A 23,260-nucleotide genomic window follows, 5' to 3' on the forward strand; every position below is an offset into this window, starting at 1 on the left:
TGAAAATGAGCAACCATGAATCAATAAGTGACTTTCACTATCTCGATTATCTTTTATTCCTTATTTATGCTATTACATTTTTTGGTATTTTCTTAACTTACAGTAAATAATTTTTCTCATATTCTGAGATTCTATACCACCTTGCTTTTCACCCAAATGGAAAATATTATCAATCACTGGGAAACACTGTTTATGTTGATGCACTTTCTTAGATGCTGCTCTCCTTTTCCTAATGAATAGGAAAAACTCACATGAGATCTTCCATGTCCCAGGGAGCATCAGATCGTTCTGTCCATTGTTTTTTTTTTTTTTAATGTAGGAATACTGCTATTTATTCAAGCATTGATTAAGCTGGATTGTACTATTGGGGTTTGATACACAAAAACATTGGTAACAATGTGAAGAACCTTATCAAATATTTTTTCTCCTACTTAGTGTCTCCATTGTGAGACGTGTTACTGTTTTTGGCATATCGAACATGCCACAGGTAGCTTGCCGGGCTCTCAGAGAGGGATGGAAGAATCGAACTCAGGTCGGCCGCGTGCAACGCAAATGCGGAAGAATCGAGCTTGGGTCAGCCACATGCAAGGCAAACACCCTACCCACTGAACAAATCAATGAACAATGGGACGACAGTGCTATGACAGTGCTGTTTTTTTTAAGCCTCTAAAACTGTTTTGATGGGGCCGGAGAGATAGTAAAACAGGTAGGGTGCTTGCCTTCCATACCACTGACTTGGTTTCAATCCCTGACATCCCAGTCTAATCCCAGGACCATATGTGGTCCCCTGAACACCTCCAGAAGTGATTCCTGACTTACCTCCAGGAGTTAGCCCTATGCATTGCCAGGGGTGGCCCCCAAACAAAACCATAAACCTATTTTGGATTTTTGTACATGAGATAAGATAGTGACCAATTTTCCCAGCACTACTTTAAAAGACTACCCTTTTTTTACATATTTTTGGTTTCTATGCTGTAAATGTTTGTATTAGCTCCCCACCCTGTCCCACAGATGTTTTTATTCCTATACCACAATATTTTCATCTCTTTCCCTCTCGTTGAGATGCTCAACTCAACAAGATGCACACTCTCCCTAATGATGCTTGCTGAGTGTCACACACAGTTGCAGTGCTTGCAGTGGATAATGTGAGGCAGTTCTGAGGACTGAATGTGTGGCCACATACAGTTACCCGACCACTAAGCTACAACCCCCAAGCCCCACTGTTCAGATTACTATAACTTTGTAGTATCATTTAAAGTCACTACTTTTTCTTTTCAGAATTGCTTTGGTTACTGAGGGTCTTTGGTGGAACCATGCAAATTTTCAAGATTGAAAATGATTATGAGGCACTGCAATAGCAAAAACATGCATGGAGTAGGGGGCACTATTTGGGTTATTCATCATGTACCTCCCAATGAAAGTCTAAATTAAACTCATTGTACTCTAACCTAACAGAAGAGGGACTTTGTGACATCCAGGGGGGCTGGAGAATCTTTAAATGTCTTTGTGAAGCTCCAGCTTCTAGCTCATGTAGTTGTCAAAGGATAAGTCTCAAAGGGAAACATCTAACTATTTTGGATCCTTAGTAATACACTTTTTGAAGTGATGATACTAGTATCAATAAAGAATTAGATGCTTACAAACTTTAGAAGAATAAGAATTTGCTTCACATGTGTTGAGCACTGAGCAGCCTAGAAGTTTGGGGTCTGGACCAACTACAACCAAGTGTGTGCGGTCACACTGAAGTGTTGACCCTGGTGAGTACTGCAGCTAAAATGGGAGGACCTGGAGAAAAGTACAGACTTAAAGCACCTGTTTGCATGCAAATGCTCACAAGTTCATACCCCAGTGTTAGCACCTGGGCTAAGTACAATACGGGCAGCTCTGCTTCTGTGATCCTCAGCACCGTAAGCCGTTTTCCAGCTGCACACCACCAGCTGTGTTAGCCCACAGGATTGTGACCCAAGTGGGCACAACTGAAAAGATGTCACAGTGAGGAAGCAGGAACCACAGTGAGCACAAAAAAGTGCAAGCAACAACCACCAACTATGAACCCCACAACTGGCTGTACAATCACCACAGCGAGATGTGTGAATGTGTGACTCCCACTTCCCCACACCCTGGCCAGGTCACTGCTGCAAAAACAGAGGGGAGGGCAAGGGACAGAAGAATGGAAGCAACACAGCCTGGTGTATATTCCTTGGTGAGCCCTGCAACCAACTTGTGTGCAAGCATTACAGCTAAGGAGTGTGATCTTGGGGAAGCATGTGTGCAAGCACTATTAACTTTTTTGTGCATTGGGGGCTTCACAAGAAGTGCATGGGCCTAAGGATGCAGTGCCAGAGATACCTGGGGACACCCTGGCAGTGCTTGGGAGATACCTGGCCATGTTCGTGGGACTCTAAGTGCCAGGAATTGCACTGGGGTCTGCCACATGCAAGGCATTAACCTCTGCATTCTCTCTCTGATCCCAAAAGAGAATTTATAAGCCAAAAAAGTTAGAAATAGCTTTAATGGGGACGTTAAGAACATTCAGTCCGTAGGATAAAGGGGAAAAGAGGATGCCAGAGTGGCTGAAAACTACAGTTGACAATAAGACTGCCCTAAAATCAAGCACCTTGTTCTGCGGGACTATCTGAGAACTGATTTAAGGGTTAACTTCTTAAACTTTGTATTTCTTCCAGCTCAGATTCCAATTCACAGTGAACTTTTTTCAAAGTATGGGTTGAAAAGGGTTCCCAAAATGAAGAACTTAAGGATGGGTTCCCAAAAGTACTCATTTCATTCTGGCATGATTTCTTCATGTTGCCTTGTTCACTGCTGAGATGTGGACTCACAGGGCTTTTTTCCCCTTTGACCCAGGGTCCCCGCCAGTCACTCTCAGCCAATGGACCAGAGTCAGTGCACGGGGTCTGAGATGCAATGCTCAGCTCTGCAGTGTTGGATCTGCGTTTGAAACCGTGGCATTTAAAGTAGTAATGATAATTACTATCATCAGTGGTACCAGGGAGCTTCGGGGGCTGCAGCATGCAATGCTGCAGGACTGTGTGGCGCTGGGAATCAAAGCTAGCGTGCCTAGCATGCAACATAACTGCTGTACTATTTCCTGGCTCCTTTGCTTAGGGGCCCCATCTGGTGGTACGTTCGGGAATATGCAGTGATGGGAATCAGACCCAGGCCTACTTACAAAGCATGCACTCAGTCTTTCGCACGTTCTCTCAGATCTCGCACCAGTCCTCATACAAGAGGATAGGATTCTTCTAAGGCTGGGCTTCGGCAGACAGCACCAAGTCACACCTATTTCACTCTAAACTGCGCAGGGGGTGCAAAGGAGGACCTTTTTCCAGTGCCAGGGACCATACATCCTAAGAAAAATCATTTTACTGGAAATTTTAAGTGATGCTTTGAAAGAGTGGTATTTAAATAATAGTACCTTGCTTACCAGTCTGCCTTGGACTGGAGCAATAGCACAGTGGGTAGGGTGTTTGCCTTGCACGCGGCTGACCTGGGTTCGATTCCTCCATTCCTCTCAGCCCAGCAAGCTACCGAGAGTATCCCGCCCACACGGCAGAGCCTGGCAAGCTACCCGTGGCGTGTTCGATATGCCAAAAACAGTAACAAGTCTCACAATGGAGATGTTACTGGTGCCCGCTCGAGCAAATCGATGAACAAATCGATGAACGAGACAACAGTGCAGTGCTAAACTGCTTACCAGTCTGCCATTGATAGGGTGTGTTCAAAGTCAAAAGTTAATCCCTCTACCATTTTTTGAGCTGAACACTATTTCCACATTAAAAACTGAAAGGATGTGAATCAATCGGACTTGTGTTTAGCATCCAAGTTCAGTGTTCATTTAATGCAGGTATTCACTAGTGTAGGTTGTTGGACAAGTCAGAATTACGCAAAACATTACACTAAGCTTTAAACCTCAACTATAAAATTACAGTGTTTAAATACTGAAAGATCTTTTGTTTAAGGCATTTTATTGGATGGGGAAGCAATCACTGAATGAGGTGGGTATGGAGGCAGATGGGAAACCGCCAATAATTCCAGAGGTAAAATTAGAGGCGTTAAGAATCCTGAGGGGGCTGGAGAGATAGCACAGCGGGTAGGGCGTTTGCCTTGCACGCGGCCGACCCGGGTTCAAATCCCAGCATCCCATATGGTCCCCTGAGCATGGCCAGGGGTAATTCCTGAGTGCAGAGCCAGGAGTAACCCCTGTGCATCGCCAGGTGTGACCCAAAAAGCAAAAAAAAAAAAAAAAAAAGAATCCTGAGGAAGTGTTGGAGCGATAGCACAGCGGGTAGGGCGTTTGCCTTGCACGCGGCCGAACCGGGTTCAAATCCCAGCAACCCATGTGGTACCCTGAGCACTGCCAGTAGTAATTCCTGAGTGAATAGCCAGGAGTAACCCCTGTGCATGACCCAAAAAGCAAAAAAAAAAAAAAAAAGAATCCTGAGGAAATTCGTACCAAATGTTTGGTCTTCTAGATTTTAATGATGAAATCCCTTTAAGAAAAAAGGTGGATAAAAAGTGATAATAATTTATCTTAAAGAATTGATTTCAACTTGAAAAAAGCAGAAAGCAAATTATTCTACATCTCTGTGTGAATACAAAAGAATTTTACCCATTATTTAAAACAAACAAAACAGGCATTATAGTCCAAGGAAAATAAAGTTTGCTTTATTTCGAAACAGTAACTTCCTTATTGGAGCACTGGCCACGATCCAATACTTATACAAATCAAAATTTCTTGGAATGTCAGGAGAATTTTTTCAATTTTTTTAAAGGCAAAATTTTAAACCATATAAAACAATTAGAAACAGTACACATCAACACGTGTAATATAAGCCACGGGTGAAATTTAAACTGAACAACCAGCTCATGTAAATTATTTCAATTATTATTTGCTAGTATTTAGAACATTGCACATATTTTCAATAACTTAAAAGTGACTATCTACTCTTCCTACATCTGAATCCCCTTAGAAGGTACAACTTATTAAATTAGACTTAAATAATAAATCCAAATATTTACTCATGGTAGGAGATTCCGGTATTAGCTATCTCTGAGAATAACAGAAATACAGAAAAATCATGAAGACTTACAAGCATTCTAAAATTATCACTTCCAGTCAACTCCTCAGAAGCTCTAGATGACAAGGGCCATTCTCCACTTTGTAGCAACACAGTAGGCTCATGTTGTGTAATGTAATGTAAAATATGTCATTCTGACCAATAGTTAAACTTAAGTCCATTATGCTGACATTCCCAGAAGTATTAACTTAGCAACAAGTCATCTTTATGATGTTATTTATAAAAAGAAAATGGTGGCACCTTCCGGATTTTTTACTTTAAAAGATACCTAATTCAATAATTTGATTCCTTACTATTTGAAAATTACAATTCCTTGCTCAGTACTGGATGGCACTTGGGGGAAAATGGCTTTCTTGGGTTTTGTCTTCCCTTTAAAGTATAATTCTATACATTATAGAATCTCAGCAGTGAACATTTTCTGGTTCCTATTCAAATTCCATCTCCAAGAAAAAGAATCTCAGATAAATGTTCTGTTCAAGGCAAGAAAGATTCCAATCTCAAATACTTCACTCTAACAACTTGTGTTGTATCAAAGTTGTTCCAACACTGACAAAAGGATCACTGAAAATGAATGACAATAATAGTACTCTTATTGCCGTCATCTCTAAAATTTTCAAGTTGTTTTATATCCAAATACATGAAACATTTGTACAGATAAATTAGTGTTAAAAATCCATATCTATAAATGTCCTTTCTTTGTTCTGAATTCTGTATAATTGTTTTCAAGACTGGAAAGCTAAACACCCAGCTGCGACATTAAAAAACATGTGGCATATCAGACATTATGGAAACTTCAGAACTGACCTTTTCATAAAAGCAAGAACAAATGCAGACCACTTTTGTTCTTGCTTAATCCTCTAGCTAGATTTAAAGAGAGTACTGAATACTAAAGTCAGGCATTTACTAATAGTGTTGATTTCTACATAGACCTAACAAATCAATAGCTGAACAAAGAAAGTCTTTCTCAGCTTATTGTTGTCCGTTAGGAATTTGAAGCATTTTCAATTAAGGCCTTCATTTTCCCCGTAGGCTTCAACATGTGTGGTCCAAACTAGAAAAGAAACAAAAGGTAAATTAAGATACTGGCTCGTGTACCAGTGGCCTGCCCCCTCCCTGTGAGGGATCCATGTGCTGAGTACATTCGAGTCCTCAGAAACTGAATGAGACTGGTGTTGGGGGAAAAGCTGAAGGTGGGAGCAGATTTCACTGATTACAGAGGTGGAATACAGATATGAGAATCCTGAAGAAACTCAAAGCAAGCAATTGCAATAATAAAACAAATTAATAATAAATGAAACAATAATAAAACAAATCAACAAAAGACAAAGAGGTAATCAAATTAGTTCCTAGTACTATAATCATCTTAGCAAAAACCATTTAGTCCAATTTTACTTATGAACAAAACACAAATCTACTATCCTCTCATACCATGATGCTTTGAAATGGAAATTACAACAGAAATGGGGGCAGGAGGGCCTGGAGCCATAGCACAGCAGGTAGGGTATTTGCCTTGCACACGGCCAACCTGGATTCAATTCCCAGCATCCCATATAGTGCCCTGAGCACTGCCAGGAGTAACCCCCTATGCAACCCAAAAAGCAATGGGGGGCAAGGAGTGGCAGCGGTGATGTTGGATCATGATGGGGACTCAAAAATTTGGACATTAAAAAATAAGGATTTTCTGAATTTAAAAAAAGCATAGGGCTGGAGCAATAGTACAGCAAGGAGGGCATTTGCCTTGCACGCGGCTGACCCCGGTTCAATCCCTGGCGTCCCATATAGTCCCCCGAACACCACCAGGAGTAACCCCTGAGCATTGCTGGATGTAACCAAAAAAAAGCAAAAAAAAAGAAATGCACAAATTTTCTAAAATCTGGCAAAAAGCTCCAGAGGTGCTAAAATTTCTATAAGAAGTTAGGCACTTTTCTATTGTGACAAATAAGAACTGAACTCTTAAGAGCTTCTCTGATATCTCTGCTTGCTCTCCACTGGTGACCTAGCACACATCCTATACATCCAAGTCAATGCTTACCCTCTTCAGAAAGCTGTCATGGGTGTCCTAAGATAAAAAGCTTTCTTTAAATATTTAATCCTGGGAATGCTAAGTAAAATTAGGCTTCATTTAGTAAGTTTCCAATTTTCAAATGAACTACTGTGAACCAGTAACATTTTTTACTTTATCATTTTTAGGACTTGGATATACCTTGGAAAGTGCTCCATTTCTCAGTGCTCCATTCTATGGCTATATTCCTGGCTCTGTGCTTAAGGGACCAAATGCCATGTCAGGGATTAAACCTGGATAGGCTGCAAGCAAACCAAGTGCCTTATACTGTGCTCTTTCTCCAGACCCTAGGAAAATCTTATAGGGACTTCATTGGACTCTTAGAGAGGATACAGGTGCATGTTTATTTGTGTAACCTCAGTGCTCATAAGTCTGACTTAATACTCACCAACACTGTTTCTGAGGTGGCCTCTGATTCAGACTTTGGAATTCCTTTTTCAGTTTCACTGTGGCTGTCACTTCGATACCGATAAGCAAACTTCTTTTTCAGAGCCTCTGCTATAAGAGCAGCAGGATCAGTAGCGTCAACTGGTTTGGGCTTCGTATCTTGTTCTGACCTTAGGGAAATAAACAGAAACCAAAGAGAGTTTAAATATGCCAACAGGCCCTTAGGGACAGTGTGTTTACATGCCTGCAGTACTTCGAGCGTCACAGATTTTCAGTTAGTGTACTGGTAAGTAGGGACAGCATGAGATGGAAACCCTAGAGTTAAGCAGGGCTCAATAAAAGAGCACCAAAGTGCCTGATGAATAGCCACTCTGCTGAAAAGCCCGATCATGCTCCCCTTCAGGGCAATTTAGGCTCCACTCTTCTCCATCAGCCTAGTACCTGCCATGGTAGGTACACTGCACAAGAAAGAATGAATGGACAGTAGCAATAAAAACTACATGAAAGGCCATCTGAATGCAATGTAGGGGCAGGGAATGACTAGAGAAAAACCTGGAGATGTTTAGTTATTATTTTAGTTTAGCTATGCAGAGTAACTATTCATGGTATCCATGTTATTAAACATAGTTCTCATGAAGCAGAGCATAGTAGTTTACAATATATAAAAAGACAGTACAAGGGGCTGGAGTGATAGCACAGCAGGTACGGCATTTGCCTTGCACACGGCCAGCCTGGGTTCGGTTCCCAGCATCCCATGTGGTCCCCTGAGCACCACCAGGGGTAATTTCTAGGTGCAGAGCCAGGAGTGACCCCTGTGCATCGCTGGATGTGACACAAAAAGCAAAAAAAAACAAGACAGTACATATTTATCCTTACCTTTTTACTGACCGAAGCTTTACACTATTCATATCTTTGAGAATCTCTAACATATTTGGCATGTCATGTTTCTTTGGAGAGTTCTTAACCGAAGTCTTTTCAACATTGGCTCTCTTCTCTTTTCTCTCTTTAATCAGGTCAACAGCAGACTTACTTTGGTGGAGTCCAGAGGGAGGGGGAGGAGGAAGAGGCGGGGGAGGGGGCGGAGGGGGTGGTGGGGGAACTGGCGGGGCAGTAACAGATGCAGCAGAATCTAAATCACCAACAGAAATAAGAAAAATACTTAATTCTGATGGTGATGGCCAAAGACAGTATTTCTCAAAGTACAACGTTAAGGACTTTCATACACCTTAGTAAAATACAACCCTTAAAAGAATCTCAGTTATATAAATAAAGTTTCAGTTACTTGCTTAGACGCTATATACCTGAATTTCAATCACTGTATCATTTAACTCTAAGCTCTACAGATGAAAAAGTTTCATTTATTAATGGGGGTGTTTTTGTGATATCACATGTTCAAGTCTGAATATGACAGTTTAAAAGCATTTTTTAAGTGAAATATAAAGTACTCTATACTGCATAAATACCTACAACATTAGCTTAACAATTTAGTATTATAACTATTTGAAAGAACTATTTAATGTATAGTTCATTTTAAGTATATTTACGTATAAAGCTGATGCTACACATCTGAATAGTGTGCAGTGACTGACTAGAAAGGAATAGCTTTAAATGTACTGTTTAAAAAATTTTCTGAAAAAAAAAGTTAAAATGAATATAAAATAAGAACACAGAAATATATCAACTTGCATAACTACAGGCACAGTTGTTCACCGGAGGGACTTTACTGCCAGAAGATGAAAAAGTTTTGCTTAAGGAATTTTGGTCAGCAACAGAGTATCTGACACGAAACCTCAGTTTATCTCGCTAGTGCAATTTTCCTTGTCTTCCAGAAGAGGGAGGTAAAGCTAGAGAAATGCAATTTATACAGGCAGGGGTTTTGTTTTTGTTTGTTTGGGGGCCGTACACGGTGGTGCTCAGGGCTTGCTTCTGGCTCTGCACTTAGGGACCACTCCTGGTGGGCTCAGGGGACCATATGGGGTGCTGGGGATTAAAGCTGGGTCAGCTGCTCGCCACGCAAATCATGTCGAGCATGTGATGCTGGATGCATTCACCCTCTCCTCCCTGCCACACACGGGCAGGATGAGGTTTCCATGTTGGCTGCATCACTATCCAGCACAGGCAGAGCAGCGCGGCCCCGGAGTAAGTGCCCTTCTTCTTTAGAGAGAGCTGATTAACAGTCTACCCAGGACTCCGGAACAACACCGGGAAAAACAACTATTATTTGCCAACAGGCTAGGGTAGGATTTCAAGGTTAACAGACCTCTTCCAAAGGCACAGTGCCACACTAAGCAACAGGATTCAACCAGGAGTCAGGGGACCTGACCTCATTTCTGCCCTGGGCATGTGGGAGAGAAAATGATTATGAAGTGGTTTTAATGTACTAGCGGCATTTTATTTAATTTCCATATCTGCTCCCATATTAACTCTTAACATGTACTATATTCACTTCTTATGGCAGAGGAAAGTGCATATCAGACTTTGACCCCCTGGATCCATAAAAAGCCTCAGCACCTTCAGAACACACCGTAAGTACACAGCACTACACCCCTCAGGCTTTTCTGAGATGACCTAAAGTCAGACTCGACAGGTATCACAGACACTCATTAGAGAGAAACATGTTCACATGAGAAGTAATTCAAGTGGGAAGATCTGCGTGTTTTCCCAAGGGTCCTCACTCTCGGAGATCACACACATAAAGACTGCTTAGAGCTGTGTGGGTCCTGCATGGCCTGTGCTGAGGGCTGACTACTGGTTTTCTAAAAACCCTCCTGCTGTTAGAAATATTTTTAAATTAGTGCATTGTCCTCTAATTTCCAGTTTGCTGGTTAAAACAAACATAGACTTCGCAAACCTGCTGTGAGATTCTTGTGCTCCTGCTGGGTCACGATTTTGGCAATCTGCGCTCTGAGAGCAGCAAGTTCATTTTCAAGGGCACTGATCTTCTGCAGTGCTTCCTCATTCGCTAGAGTTGAAGTCTTGGATTGAGGCTCCTCTGAAGACAGGTTTGGTAAGGAAATATACCTGCTGGGAGGCTTCTCAAAGACCGGAAGTTCATCCTGAAGGGAGGGCTGCCTTGACCTGACCTCTGTCCTACAAAGGAAGACAAAGTTGGGCATCAGAGCTGTGTAGGGAATGAGAAATACCACCACTGCCAGTTAGACAAAACAGTTTACACACTTGGGAACCACTTTTCAGGCTGGGCCTAAACAATCGCCCTCCTATAACTTTAAAAACAACAGTGGGCAAGTGAGAGGAGAGGGCTTAAGGTACTTGCCTTGCGTGCAATCCCTGATACCAACCGGAGTGCAGTAAGCAGTTAGGAATGAGCATTGCTCGGGGTTGAGGGGAAGACTGAAAAAAAGACCAACACACACATACCAAAAAATTACAAAGTTTAAAAAAAATACTACAAAGCACTCCTCAAGGTGGTAGAGAAATGTATCAGGCCTGAGGTATTTTGTTGCCATCATTCTTTTGAATTTTGATTTTTGTGTTGGCAGGGATTAAAACAGCCCTAAATATCCAAAGCATGCACTCTTGAACATCCAGTCTTTTATGATATATACATATCAAATAAATTTATATATGTATGTATATATTATACACAAGCTAACACTACTGAGAAGCATCATGCATTTTACTAATTCAAGTTTTGTGTTTCAGTAAGAATTGAAGAAACCTTATAACATTAAAAATAAGTAGAGGGGCTGGAGCAATAGCACAGCAGGTAGAGCGTTTGCCTTGCATGCGGCAGACCCGGGTTCGATTCCCAGCATCCCATATGGTCCCCTGAGCACCGCCAGGAGTAATTCCTGAGTGCGGAGCCAGGAGTAACCCCTGTGCATCACCAGGTGTGACCCAAAAAGCAAAAAAAATAAAATAAAAAATAATAATAAAATAAAATAAAAATAAGTAGACCTGGGCGGCTGGGGAGACTGGACAATAGGTAGGGCGCTTGCCTTACACATGGCCAACCCAGATGATCCCAGCATCCCATTATAGTCCCTCTAGCCCGCCAGAAGTGATCCTACACAGAGCCTGGAGTAAGCACAGAACTTTCAGGTGTGGTTCAAAAACAAAATGAAACAACAACAACAACAATAACAAATTTGGGGCCAAAGCGATAGTACAGGGGGTACAGCACTTGCCTTACACATGGCCCAATCATGTATGGTTCTCCATTCTCTACCAGGAGTGATCCTGAGCTCAGACCCAGAAGTTAAACCCTGCGCACTGCCAGTTATGCTCCCCACCACCCCCCAAAAAATTAAAAGACTAATATTTGACCACAAAAGTCAATAATCCATGAGCCAAGGAAGGGGCCTGTATTTGGATGCCTTTGTTTTCCATGTATGACAGATATATTGATTTATGAAATATTGAAACAATATGGACCAAATACAGCATTAGAAACAAAAGGAGAAAAGAACCATTATAATCAAACCCATGGCAGTAGCTAGATGAGCAACTTTTTAGTTAGATGTAAGTAAAAGATTTTTTAATATGCAAGACTCTACAGCTATAAATGGAAGCTTTTTTTTCTTTTTGCAAATAAAACTCAGCTTTCTTTTCAACTGTCTAGTTATGTACTTATTTCCTTATTTTTTACCATTAGGTTTCTGGCCTTAGGATTGCTTCTTCGAGCTTTAGTGAGATGCTATGTTTTGGCATATACTGTGATCATTTGATGTGAAAATTCATTCTGAAATCATCCCCTCAGTCAAGTCACCATTTCAGCCTCCCAGCCTCACTGGTCAGATGACTGAGTGTTGACTGAGCAGCTGCCAGCAAAATGTTGGTGAGCCACCCAGGAAGACATTAAAGGGAGATGACGCCATGAGAAAGTCCTTTCATCTGAGCCTCACCGCCTCCCACCTCCCCATGAAAGCCCGTGAGTGCACGGTGATACCTGGCTTCAGTGTCCGAGGCCAGAAGCTGACCCTGTACAGAAGCCACAGTGAAGGGCGGCAGAAGGCCTGGCCTCTCTCATCCCCACACAATCTATTCTGGTTTTGATTGGAGGGAAAAGCAAATCAACTATCTAATGAGAAGAATAATGATGACTTTTAACAGGATGGAAGCTCGTTTAGGCTTTTCTGGTACATATAGTTAAACTTAATACTAACTTACAACAGTCACTAACATTAAGTTCTATTTTAGTTTTTCTATAACTGCATATTTTCATCTGCAAGCCAGTGACAGTTCTTTATTCTACCTTGTGTTTTTTCAATTTATTTTGGAGAGTTTTGGGCATATTTGGTGGTGCTCTGGGGTTGCTTCAGCAATGCTAGGGATCTAACCAGGGTTAGCCACGTACAAGGCCAAGAGCCTTAATCCCTAAACTATACATTCTTTTTAGCCCTCTGCCTGGAATTCTTGGATTCATAGCTTTTGGTATTAAGCAGTAAATTCAAGTATTTTCTTCCTATCGAGTTTTTTTTTTTTAAATCCTGTTAAAGTATCCACACAGAGGAGATCACTTACAAATGTAAATTTTGTTTTGTTTGTTGCTTTTTTTGCGGTGCCCAGGATCAAACCCAGGGTGCCTTATATATACAAGGTCCATGAATATGAAGCTGAGCTATAAATCCTTGGCACAGCAATTTTACTCTGATCATTATTTAACAAATACATTTGGGGAAAAAGATGTGTTAGTTCAGGTTTACCTAGCCCTAGTTTACAGAGAAACCAATTACTAAATACAGTTAGTAATACTAACTGTATTTATTTAATTTGAAATTATTTGTGACAAAAAATGTTTGGCTTACAAGTATGGTTTAAAAACAAACCAAAATTGTAGATGAAAATTAAATGAAGGTAAACTTCTATAAGGAACAGTAATAGTACCCTGAGTAAATATAAAATATATATTGTTCTTGAAAGATTTTATATAAATTATGCATGAGCTATAATCAACCTGAAAAGAATATGGGGGGGGGGCGTGGAGAGTATTTGGGCCACACTTAGTAATGCTCAGGGGTTACCTTCTGGCTGCACATTCTAGAATTATTCTTGGTAGTGCTCGGGGGACCATATGGGATGCAGAGGATTGAACCTAGGCCAGCCATGTGCAATGCCAGCGCCCTTCCACTGTACTATATCCGTAGCCCCTAGGATAATTTTAATAAGACATTAAAATTTGGAAGAAAAAAATCACTGTGGCACTTTGTTTATGCAACATATATTCTGATTTAGTCTACCTTTTATATGGCTCCACACTGCTTTCTGGAAAAGTCTACATCTCTTTGTTTAATAGATATAAGTAAGCCCTGACCTGTTTTCACATACACCTATAGTTTACCCTTTTCTGTGGCTCCCTAAGTCTCACAATCATATGGAACTTACTGAACATACTTAATTTCCTACTTGGGACCTTTAAATGCATTCACCTTTCCAGGAATTCATCTTTCCTATTTTATTGGCTCCTAGTAATCCTTACCATACAACTCTAGCAGCCCCTCCTGAGACTACCTATCACACCTCTCATCCCAATTTGCCTTCAGTGTTTACTTCATACCTTAGAATACCAGTATGATTTACTGATTTCCTTAATGACGTCTAGCACATCAAATATTCCTGCAAAGGCAAGATCATGTCTTACTTTATCTCTATATCCTTGATGCCCAATAAGAATGGAAAGTATGCTGAGTATTCTGAACATATAAGGAGTCAATCATGTATTCCAGCTCTTTCAATTAAATGGACGTAATCGTCTACCCCATATATTGCTTCCTTTGAAGCTCAATTTATCCTGCTTTATAGTTTTTAGGAAGTATTCTCCAGTTACACAAATTCCCCAGTATGAATCACACATTGATTCCTTACAGTACAAAATTATAATCAGTAATTACTGTGATAATCTAAACAGAAATGTACCAAGTTTTCCTCTTTTCAAATTAGAGATCAAACTTCTAAAGGGGAGAAAATTCTGAAGTTGAAAAGGGTGAGGGACAGAGTCATCTGCCTCTACAAACTAAATACTACATGAGTATTTAAAATAAACAGAAAACAGCCAAGAATACAGCATAAGTGTTTTTTAAAAAAACACATTCCCAGCATGTGAGGATCCTACGTTTGCTCCTTCACAAACTTCATTCTCACTGCCATGTGTAGTCTTGCTGGCCCTAGAGCATCTCACTGTGCAGTACTGGTGGTCCTTGACATTTCCATGGCCCTAGCAACTCCTAAGCACTGATGTCTCACACGGGGGCAAGCACAACATTGCTGGGTACAAACCCCATGACATAACAGAAAAGACTGCTCAAGAATAATACCAACTGGGGCTGGAGCAATACCACAGTGGGTAGGGCATTTGCCTTGCACACAGCCGACCTGGGTTCGATTCCCAGCATCCCATATGGTCCCCTGAGCACCACCAGGGGTAATTCCTGAGTGCAGAGCCAGGAGTGACCCCTGTGCATCGCCAGGTGTGACCCAAAAAAAGCAAAAAAAAAAAGAAGAATACCAATTAACTACTAAAGGTCAACTTAGGTTACTTTCTGTTTGTTTTGTTTTGTTTTGTGGCACTTACCCATAACTGTTCAGGGCTTAATACTGGCTCTGTGCTCAGGAGAATACATGTGGTGCTGGGATCAAAGCAGGACTGTCTACACCCACTTATAATGAAAACTCTCACCAAAATGGGAATTGAAGGAACTTTCCTCACTATAGTCAAAGCCATCTACCACAGCCCACGGCAAGTATTATTATCCTCAATGGGGAAAAACTAAAAGCCTTCCCCCTAAGATCAGGGACAAGATAAGGATGCCCACTCCCACCACTTTTATTCAAGATAGTACTGGAAGTACTTGCCATAGCACTTAGGGAAGAAAAAGATATCAAGGACATCCAGGTAAGAAAGAAGTCAAGTTATCACTATTCGCAGATGATGTGATACTATACTTAAAGAACCCCAAAGGCTCTACAGAAAAGCTCCTAGAAACAATAGGTTTGTATAGTAGAACGACAGGTTACAAACTCAATACCCAAAAGTCCATGCCTTTCCTAAACACAATTAATGAAAAATAAAAAAAGATTAAAAAATTAATCCTGGGTTTGATTCCCAGCATCCCATATGGTCCCCTAAGCACCACCAGGAGTAATTCCTGAGTGCAGAGCCAGGAGTAACCCCTGTGCATCGCCGAGTGTGACCCAAAAAGAAAAAAAAAATTAATCCTGTTCACGATAGTGCCTCAGAAAAAGGATACTGGAACACTGGTAATAGAGAAGGGATGGGTACTCGATCATTGTACGACTAAAATGTAATCACAAAAGTGTCTAAGTCTGTAACTGCAGCTCATGGTGATTGATTAAAAAATTTTTTAAATAAATTAAAAATATATATAAAGAAACAGAAGCTGAGTGAAAGTGACTTTCCCAAGATCTTGTAATTAAAAACTGGCAGAGCATAAAGTTGAAAAAAAAAAAAAAGCAGGGCTGTCTGCATGCAAGAAAAGTGCTTTATTGGGGCTGGAGAGATAGCACAGCGGGTAGGGCGTTTGCCTTGCACACGGCCGACCCGGGTTCAAATCCCAGCATCCCATATGGTCCCCTGAGCATGGCCAGGGGTAATTCCTGAGTGCAGAGCCAGAAGAGTAACCCCTGTGCATTGCCAGGTGTGACCCAAAAAAAAAAAAAAAAAAGAAAAGTGCCTTATTCCCTGTTCTATCACTCTTGCCCCCAATTAAACTATTAAAAGGAAATCTGCTGGAATAGAGAAGGGGTCTTTAAGAAAATGATGGCTAGAGGAACCAGTTGGGATGGGAGATGCATGCTGAAAGTAGATAATGGAACAGACATGAAGACCTCTCAGTGTCTGTGTTGCAAGACATAATATCAAAAGTAGAGAGAGATTATGGGGAATATTGCCTGCCATGGAGGCAGGGGGAGGGTGGGAAAGGGGGGTATACCCCGGATATCCGTGGTAGGGAATGTGCACTGGCGGAGGGATGGATGTTTGATCATTGTGAGATTGTAACCCAAACATGAAAGCCTGTAACTATCTCATGGTAATAAAATTTTTTTAAAATCAAAAAAATTAAAAATTAAATAAAAGGAAATCCGCAAACATATCATCTTATAGCATCAAACAGAAACATCTGATGTCAGCATTGATAGCCTTTCATACTAACCTCTGTCTCATTGAACACTCTCCTTCTTCTCTGGCTACCCATCCAACATCAGCAAAAGATGCGACTGCCTCCTCTCCTGCATGGCTGGGGCTCCATTCTGCTGCAGGGCCGGTAAGCTAGGAGTGAGAAATAGAGTTAAGCTCTTCACTGGGACCAGAATATTAAGAATAAAAATTCGAGAGTAAACATTTCCACTGAAGTTTGCCATGAAAGGATTGTTAAATGGTACCATATCACCTAATATTATGTAATAATCTTTGAACTAATAATTTAATCTTTGAACTAATAATATAGGTAAAATAAAATTGATTTAAAAAAAAAACTATGTTCTTCCTAAAATGTGAGAAATTTTTTTAGAGGGGTCAAAAAAACCAGTATAAATAAATAATATAGTATATATGCCTTGCATGTAGTTGACCCTGTTTCAATCTCTGGTACCACATGGGAGTAACAAACCAAATACTACTGAGGGAGGACAAAAAAAGTGATTAGAATTAAGTATTAGAAATCACATGTTTCCTGAACAGATTTACTTTTAAAAAGTACGCGAGAGAGGGGTAAGACTCAGTGATGGGGCAAGTGTCTTACTTGTATGAGGTCCTGGGTTTGATCCCTGGCCCCACAAAACCCTCTATCCTAGCACCACCGTGGACGGATGTTCCAACAGTTTAAAGAAAAACAGAATGAACAAAGAAACAAGGAAATAATGAATTTGGGCTAGAGGTAGAACAGTTTCTAAATATGTGATTATGGTCTTGAAAATATGAGTTAAAATTGTAACTCTCAGGGTCGAAGAGATAGCACAGCAGGCAGGGAATTTGTCTTACATGAGGCCAACCCAGGTTCAACCCCCAGCACCACATAAGGTCCCCAAGCCCACCAGGAGAGATTCCTTAATACAGAGCCATGGATAACCTCTGGGCACCATTGAATGTGATCAAAACACAGTAAAATTGCAAATCTTGATTTTTAAATTACTATCGGGGCCAGAAAGAGTATAGTGGGTAGGGAGGGCACTTGTCCTGCACGCAGCCAACCTGAGATCAATCCATGGTATACCCACATGGTCCCTCAGCCTTCCAGGAGTGGTTCCTAAGCATAGAACCAGCTGTGGCCAAAATTCAAAAAAAAATTTTAAATAAGTATTAACTATATTAACACAAGTATAAATAGCAAAACAGAATTATTAGTAACCTTAATCTCACAGATAAAGGGGATGGAGAGATAGTACAGGGGCTAAAGTGCTTGCCTTGCATGCAACCAAACTGGTTGGGTCCCCAGTACCACATATGGGTTTTTCCAGGAATGATCTCTGAGTACAGAGCCAAGACCAAGACCTGAGCACTACCAGGAGTGGACAAAAAAAGCATAAAAATAAAAATCTATAATTAAAAAAAAAAACCTTCATAGATGGAAGAATAAATTATTTCAAATTAAATATAAGGAAAAAAAGTATGAGGCACACTCCATTCTAAAGTCACCCTCAGCTAAACTCTTCTCAGCTAAGGGTGTGTAATTTCTCCTCCTTTACTTTGCGAGACTTTCTCTTTTCATCTCTCTCCTTTCCTAAATAAAACTATACTGCTTTTGTTAAACTGTTTGTCTTCCCTGCAACTGACCCCGGTTCAATTCGAAGCACAAGACACCCCAAGTTGGCACCACATATGGTCCTCCAGGCACCACTAGGAGTGACCCTTTGGGCACAGAGCCAGGAGTACTCCTGGCACCTCTGAGTGTAGCCCCCAAATAAACACGAAATATTACTTTTTCCATAAATTTTTAAAAGCATAAGATTAAATTTAGTGACTTCACATCAAGTCTTTAAAAAGCTTATGGTTTTCAGAGGATGAAGTACAGACAAGGGAGAATCAGTTTAGTAACAGAAAAATTAAGAAGTGAATTCTGGGCAAAAAAAAGTATGTATATATACATATATATATCACATTTTAAAAAATCATGTGATGGAATTATGTTGCAAGGGCTTTCAAAACATCAAAATTTTTCACATAGTTAAATAACTTTGGTCAGAAGAGGAAGAAATACATAAGTGAAAGGTTCTTGCCTTACATGTAAGCCAACCAGGGTTTGATTAACACTACACAAATAACTCTGCCGAGCACTACCAGAGGTCTCTCCTGAGCCAGGAGCAGCCCCTAAGCACCACTGAATGTGGCCAAAAACTCATACACATACACACACATAATTAAAATTTTAATTTAAGTTTTTGGGCCACACTCATCAGTGCACAGAACTTATTCCTTATGTGCTCAGGGATCATTCCCAGCAAGCTTGGGGGACCATATGCGGTACCAGGGATGGAACCTGGGTCAGCCGCGTGCAAGACAAATACCCTACTCACTGTGCTATCTTTCCAACACAATATATATAAATGTATATTATTATATAAGCCTCAGCAATTACTTTATCAAGGGATACAATCAAAGAAAAAAATCACAAAATTTTGCCTTTTTTCATTGTGTTTCAAAAAAATGTAGCTGGAGCTAGAGTGATACTACAGTGGGTAGGGCATTTGCCTTGCACACAGCCAACTTGAACTGGGGTTACCTTAGTAAACACAGATTATATTCAGTAACTGAATACTATGTCTATTACATGAACTCAATGAAAATGTTAATAAAAATTTTAATAACAAAATGTTGATACTGCCAAGAACCTATTTCAGAATTTATTAAGATTTGAGCCATTTCTAATATGCATTCTGACCTATAAAATAATTTTGATATTAAAGCCATGTATCAAATGAAAACAGTGATTCATAGGACTCAAAATTAAGTCTGGAATAGTCCCTGGGGAAACCAAACTAATTCAAAATATAAAACTGAAAAAATAGTATTATTAATCTTTTTTTAAATAAGCCATTTCAGTTTAAATGTGGTTTAAATGCATATGGAGTAACATAAGCATGGAATGGGAAGACAATCACTTAAGTGTCAATTAAGGTAATGTCAGCATAAGCAAGAGGACTGACAGTATGGAATTACTGGAAAAACAATTTAGATTTAGATGCCACAACTGACATGCATGGATGAATGATGGGAAATTTGAAAAAGACCAACTTACTGAAGGTTCCAGCAAGGTCCTGTCTTACCATAGCTATTGTTAGTAGAAAAAAGAAGAAAACATAGTAAAAGAAATAGAATTTTTTTCAAATTCAATGGCATTATAAAATTTAAAAATTAGTGTATGTTGACTAATAAACACTTAAATTTTAGGAAGAATAAAAACTTTCATTCACAACAAAACTATTAGTAGTACTATATTTTTACTGATTGAGTTCAGTTTAATATCTGATTTAAATTATCCAAAATCCAATTATATTTTAAGTATTTCACTAGAAACATAAATCATGTAAATATTGCCGTAATGTAAAACTGTATCAAAGATTCATTTAATATAGTACATAAAAGAAAAATATGAATCCTGTACAAAAGTTGAAACTTTGAAATAAAATTTCAGAACTGTAAGAGCTAACTTTTCCTTGTGTAACTTTTCATAATATCAACAGACTAATACAAGGAACCTCCCAATTTCTTGCAAAAAGGGCAAAAGATAAAATAGACTCTGTATATATACGTATTAAACACACACATATGTATTTTACCATCATTTGTTTATAATCAAAATGCAAAACATGTATTCCTAAAGGTAAAACAGATCAAGTTCAAGCTTTTTCATTTATATTTACAAATTTAATCATTCCTCTTTTGCTACCAATTACTACCAGAGTAAGAAAAATAATTTTTGAAATGGTGACATAGTAAAATTAGTCAAATAAAAATACTATGCAAAGATGGAATACTCAATCATATATTCTACAGAGGCAGGCTGAGGCAGGGAAGTTGCGGGGGTGATGGAAGGGAAATTGGGTTCACTGGTGCTGGGAACATACCTCTCAGAGAGCCCAGCAAGCTACCGAGTATCCCGCCCACACGGGCAGAGCCTGGCAAGCTACCCATGGCGTATTCGACATGCCCAAAACAGTAACAACAGGTCTCATTCCCCTGACCCTGAAAAGAGCCTCCAATCATTGGGAAAGACGAGTAAGGAGAGGCTGCTAAAATCTCAGAGCTGGGAGGAATAGAGACGTTACTCGTGCTCGATCGAGTAAATCAACGAACAACAGGATGACAGTGATGACAGTAATGATAGAAAAATTATAGAGTGTAATTTAATTACACAAAACACAGTATAGGCTTACCTCACCTAGATTCTACTGCCTTAGGAACCACCTTCCAAATATGGTCCTTCAGTCACTAAAACATTAAATGGCTCAAGGCCATTCTTGTTTGGTTACAAACAAGAGTATTCCCTCCATCACCAATTCCAAGCAGCACTCAATCCAAGAAAACTGCTGTACGGAACTGGAGAGATAGAACCATGGGTAAGATCCTCGCCTTGCACATGGCAAACCTGGGTTCTGTTCCCAGTTTGATCCCCGGCATCCCATATGGTCCCTCAGTCCCCCAGGAATGACCAGAGTACGGAACCGGGACTAAGGGCAGGGTACTGCCACCTGTGGGCCCGAAACAAGACAAAATAAAACAAAGGAACAGCTGTCTTAAGGTTCCTACAGAGCAAAAATGGTAGTGACAGTTCAATTACCCAGAGGTCTTGCCATTACAGAACTGGGATTCAAACAACTACACCAAGCAGCCCAGCAGCCTAGATCCCACTCATAACGTTTTCTGGTATTTCTTAGGATCAATGGTTTGGGTCTGGGGGTGGGGGTCTGGGGGGTGGTTAGAGCTTTATTATTATTATCATCATCATCACTTTAGGAATTCATTTAAAATGTTTTAAAATACATTTTAACTGAGGTAACACTGGTTTAATTAACATGATATAAGCTTCAGATGTAACTAAAGTTTTTTTAGGTGTTACCTCAACAGACTATACTTAAATTGTTTTTAACTCATAAAATTTGAATTTTATTTTTAAAATACTCCCCAAACTGTGATTACTTTCATAATTGCCAACAGATACTTATTATTGCTTTAAGTCTGAGCAGCATTTTTCCTAAAGCTAGGCACTGAAGTACAATCCTGTCTGAAGTCTTCAATCTTAGAGGCATTAATAAAAACTCCTTTCAAGATTTTTAAATTTTATTTTATTTTTTGCTTTTTGGTTCACACCTGGCGATGCACAGGGGTTACTCCTGGCTTTGCACTCAGTAATTACTCCTGGCAGTGCTCAGGGGACCATATGGGATGCTGGGAATCGAACCCGGGTCAGCTGCATGCAAGACAAACGTTCTTTCAAGATTTTAAACACGTAATTTGGTTAGTTGGTTTGAATGGTATCTGTATCCCTTTAAAAACTCTACAGGGGCTGGAGCAATAGTACAGCAGATAGAGTGTTTGCCTTATATGAGGCTGACTCGGGTTCAATTATTGGCATTTCATATGGTCCCCTGAGCACTGCCAGGAGTAATTCCTGACTACAGAGCCAGGAGTAACCACTGAGCACCATCAAGTGTGTCCCCTGAACCAAAATAAAACCTCTACAAATGTTTCTGCAAAAAGAACAGATGCTAAGGACCAATGAAAACCTAAAATCTCTGTACCTCATTCCTTCTAATTCCTAGGGCTCACTGCTTCTGCAAGTTTCTTCATGATCTGAATTTTTTCTTTGCTTTCATAAGCTTAGAATGAAAATAAGGGGAAAAGGGGCAGCTAATTTTTCCACTTTTGTCTTAATCTGGTTTCTATCTCCAAGGGGGCCATATTACCCAAATACACAAAGTGCTTATGGCCAGAAGTATGTGGCTATGAGTCAAGATTGAACTGAACATATTTGAAAGGCATCTAAGGGTCAGTAAACTTCCCTCCCTACCCCATTTAGCCAGGGCCGCTGGTATTCAGAAGCCACCAGGGTTACATCAAGCAGTACTGAAGCCGGGACAAAGTGATGTCAAGGATCAAACTCAGGGTCTCTCACATGTGAGGTATGTACTCTTCCACTGAGCTATATCCTATACCCCAAAGTTACTTGACTTTAACGTGAAAGGTATAAGGATCCTCTTTTTATTGTATAGAAGCAAACTCATTCCTAGAGTTTCAAAGTACTGGAAAACTTTATAAATTTTACAGAAATTACAGGCTAGACTTTTTCATATAACATAGCCAAAAAAATCAACAAAAACCAAACTGATTTTTTATATTTATTACCTCATTTTAACCCCAGCCCATATTCATTCTGTCCATTAAGTGAAGAGGTAAATAAATGTATTTACCTGTTTTAATTTGTGACCCTACAAGTAAAGAGAAATCCAATCTGCAAAGTCTGGAAGTTGTATTAGAGAATGAAGTAAGTTAGCTGTGCACTACAATGTGACAATAATAATAAAGTCATCACCACAGGCAGACTTTTATTGTACCCTATGTACCAGTTGTACTCAGATTTCACATCATCTAGTCCTCTCAACACCCACATGACCTGTGAGCTCCTCAAATCTCGGGGGTTGCTCCCAGCAGAGTTCAAGGGGTCACACAGGGCCATGGTTTGAGTCCATATCTTTCACGTGCATCTTTATCTAGCACTCTGAGTCATCTCTCCACCTTTCC

General features: G+C 40.1%; 1 protein-coding gene across 1 annotated transcript in view; it reads right to left on the reverse strand.

The window, feature by feature from the left end:
- Positions 1–4,661: 4,661 nt before the first annotated feature.
- Positions 4,662–23,260, reverse strand: part of MTFR1 (mitochondrial fission regulator 1) — a 41,756-nt gene continuing 23,157 nt past the window's right edge. The window contains exons 4-8 of the mRNA XM_004602422.2: positions 16,677–16,792; positions 10,397–10,635; positions 8,422–8,674; positions 7,547–7,715; positions 4,662–6,147 (exon numbers count right to left, since the gene is read on the reverse strand). Coding sequence (XP_004602479.1) covers positions 6,079–6,147; positions 7,547–7,715; positions 8,422–8,674; positions 10,397–10,635; positions 16,677–16,792 — 846 coding nt within the window. The 3' untranslated portion in view covers positions 4,662–6,078. The remainder of the gene's footprint in view (positions 6,148–7,546; positions 7,716–8,421; positions 8,675–10,396; positions 10,636–16,676; positions 16,793–23,260) is intronic.

This window comes from Sorex araneus, chromosome 2 (assembly GCF_027595985.1).
Source record: "Sorex araneus isolate mSorAra2 chromosome 2, mSorAra2.pri, whole genome shotgun sequence".
Classification (NCBI taxonomy): Eukaryota; Metazoa; Chordata; class Mammalia; order Eulipotyphla; family Soricidae; genus Sorex; species Sorex araneus.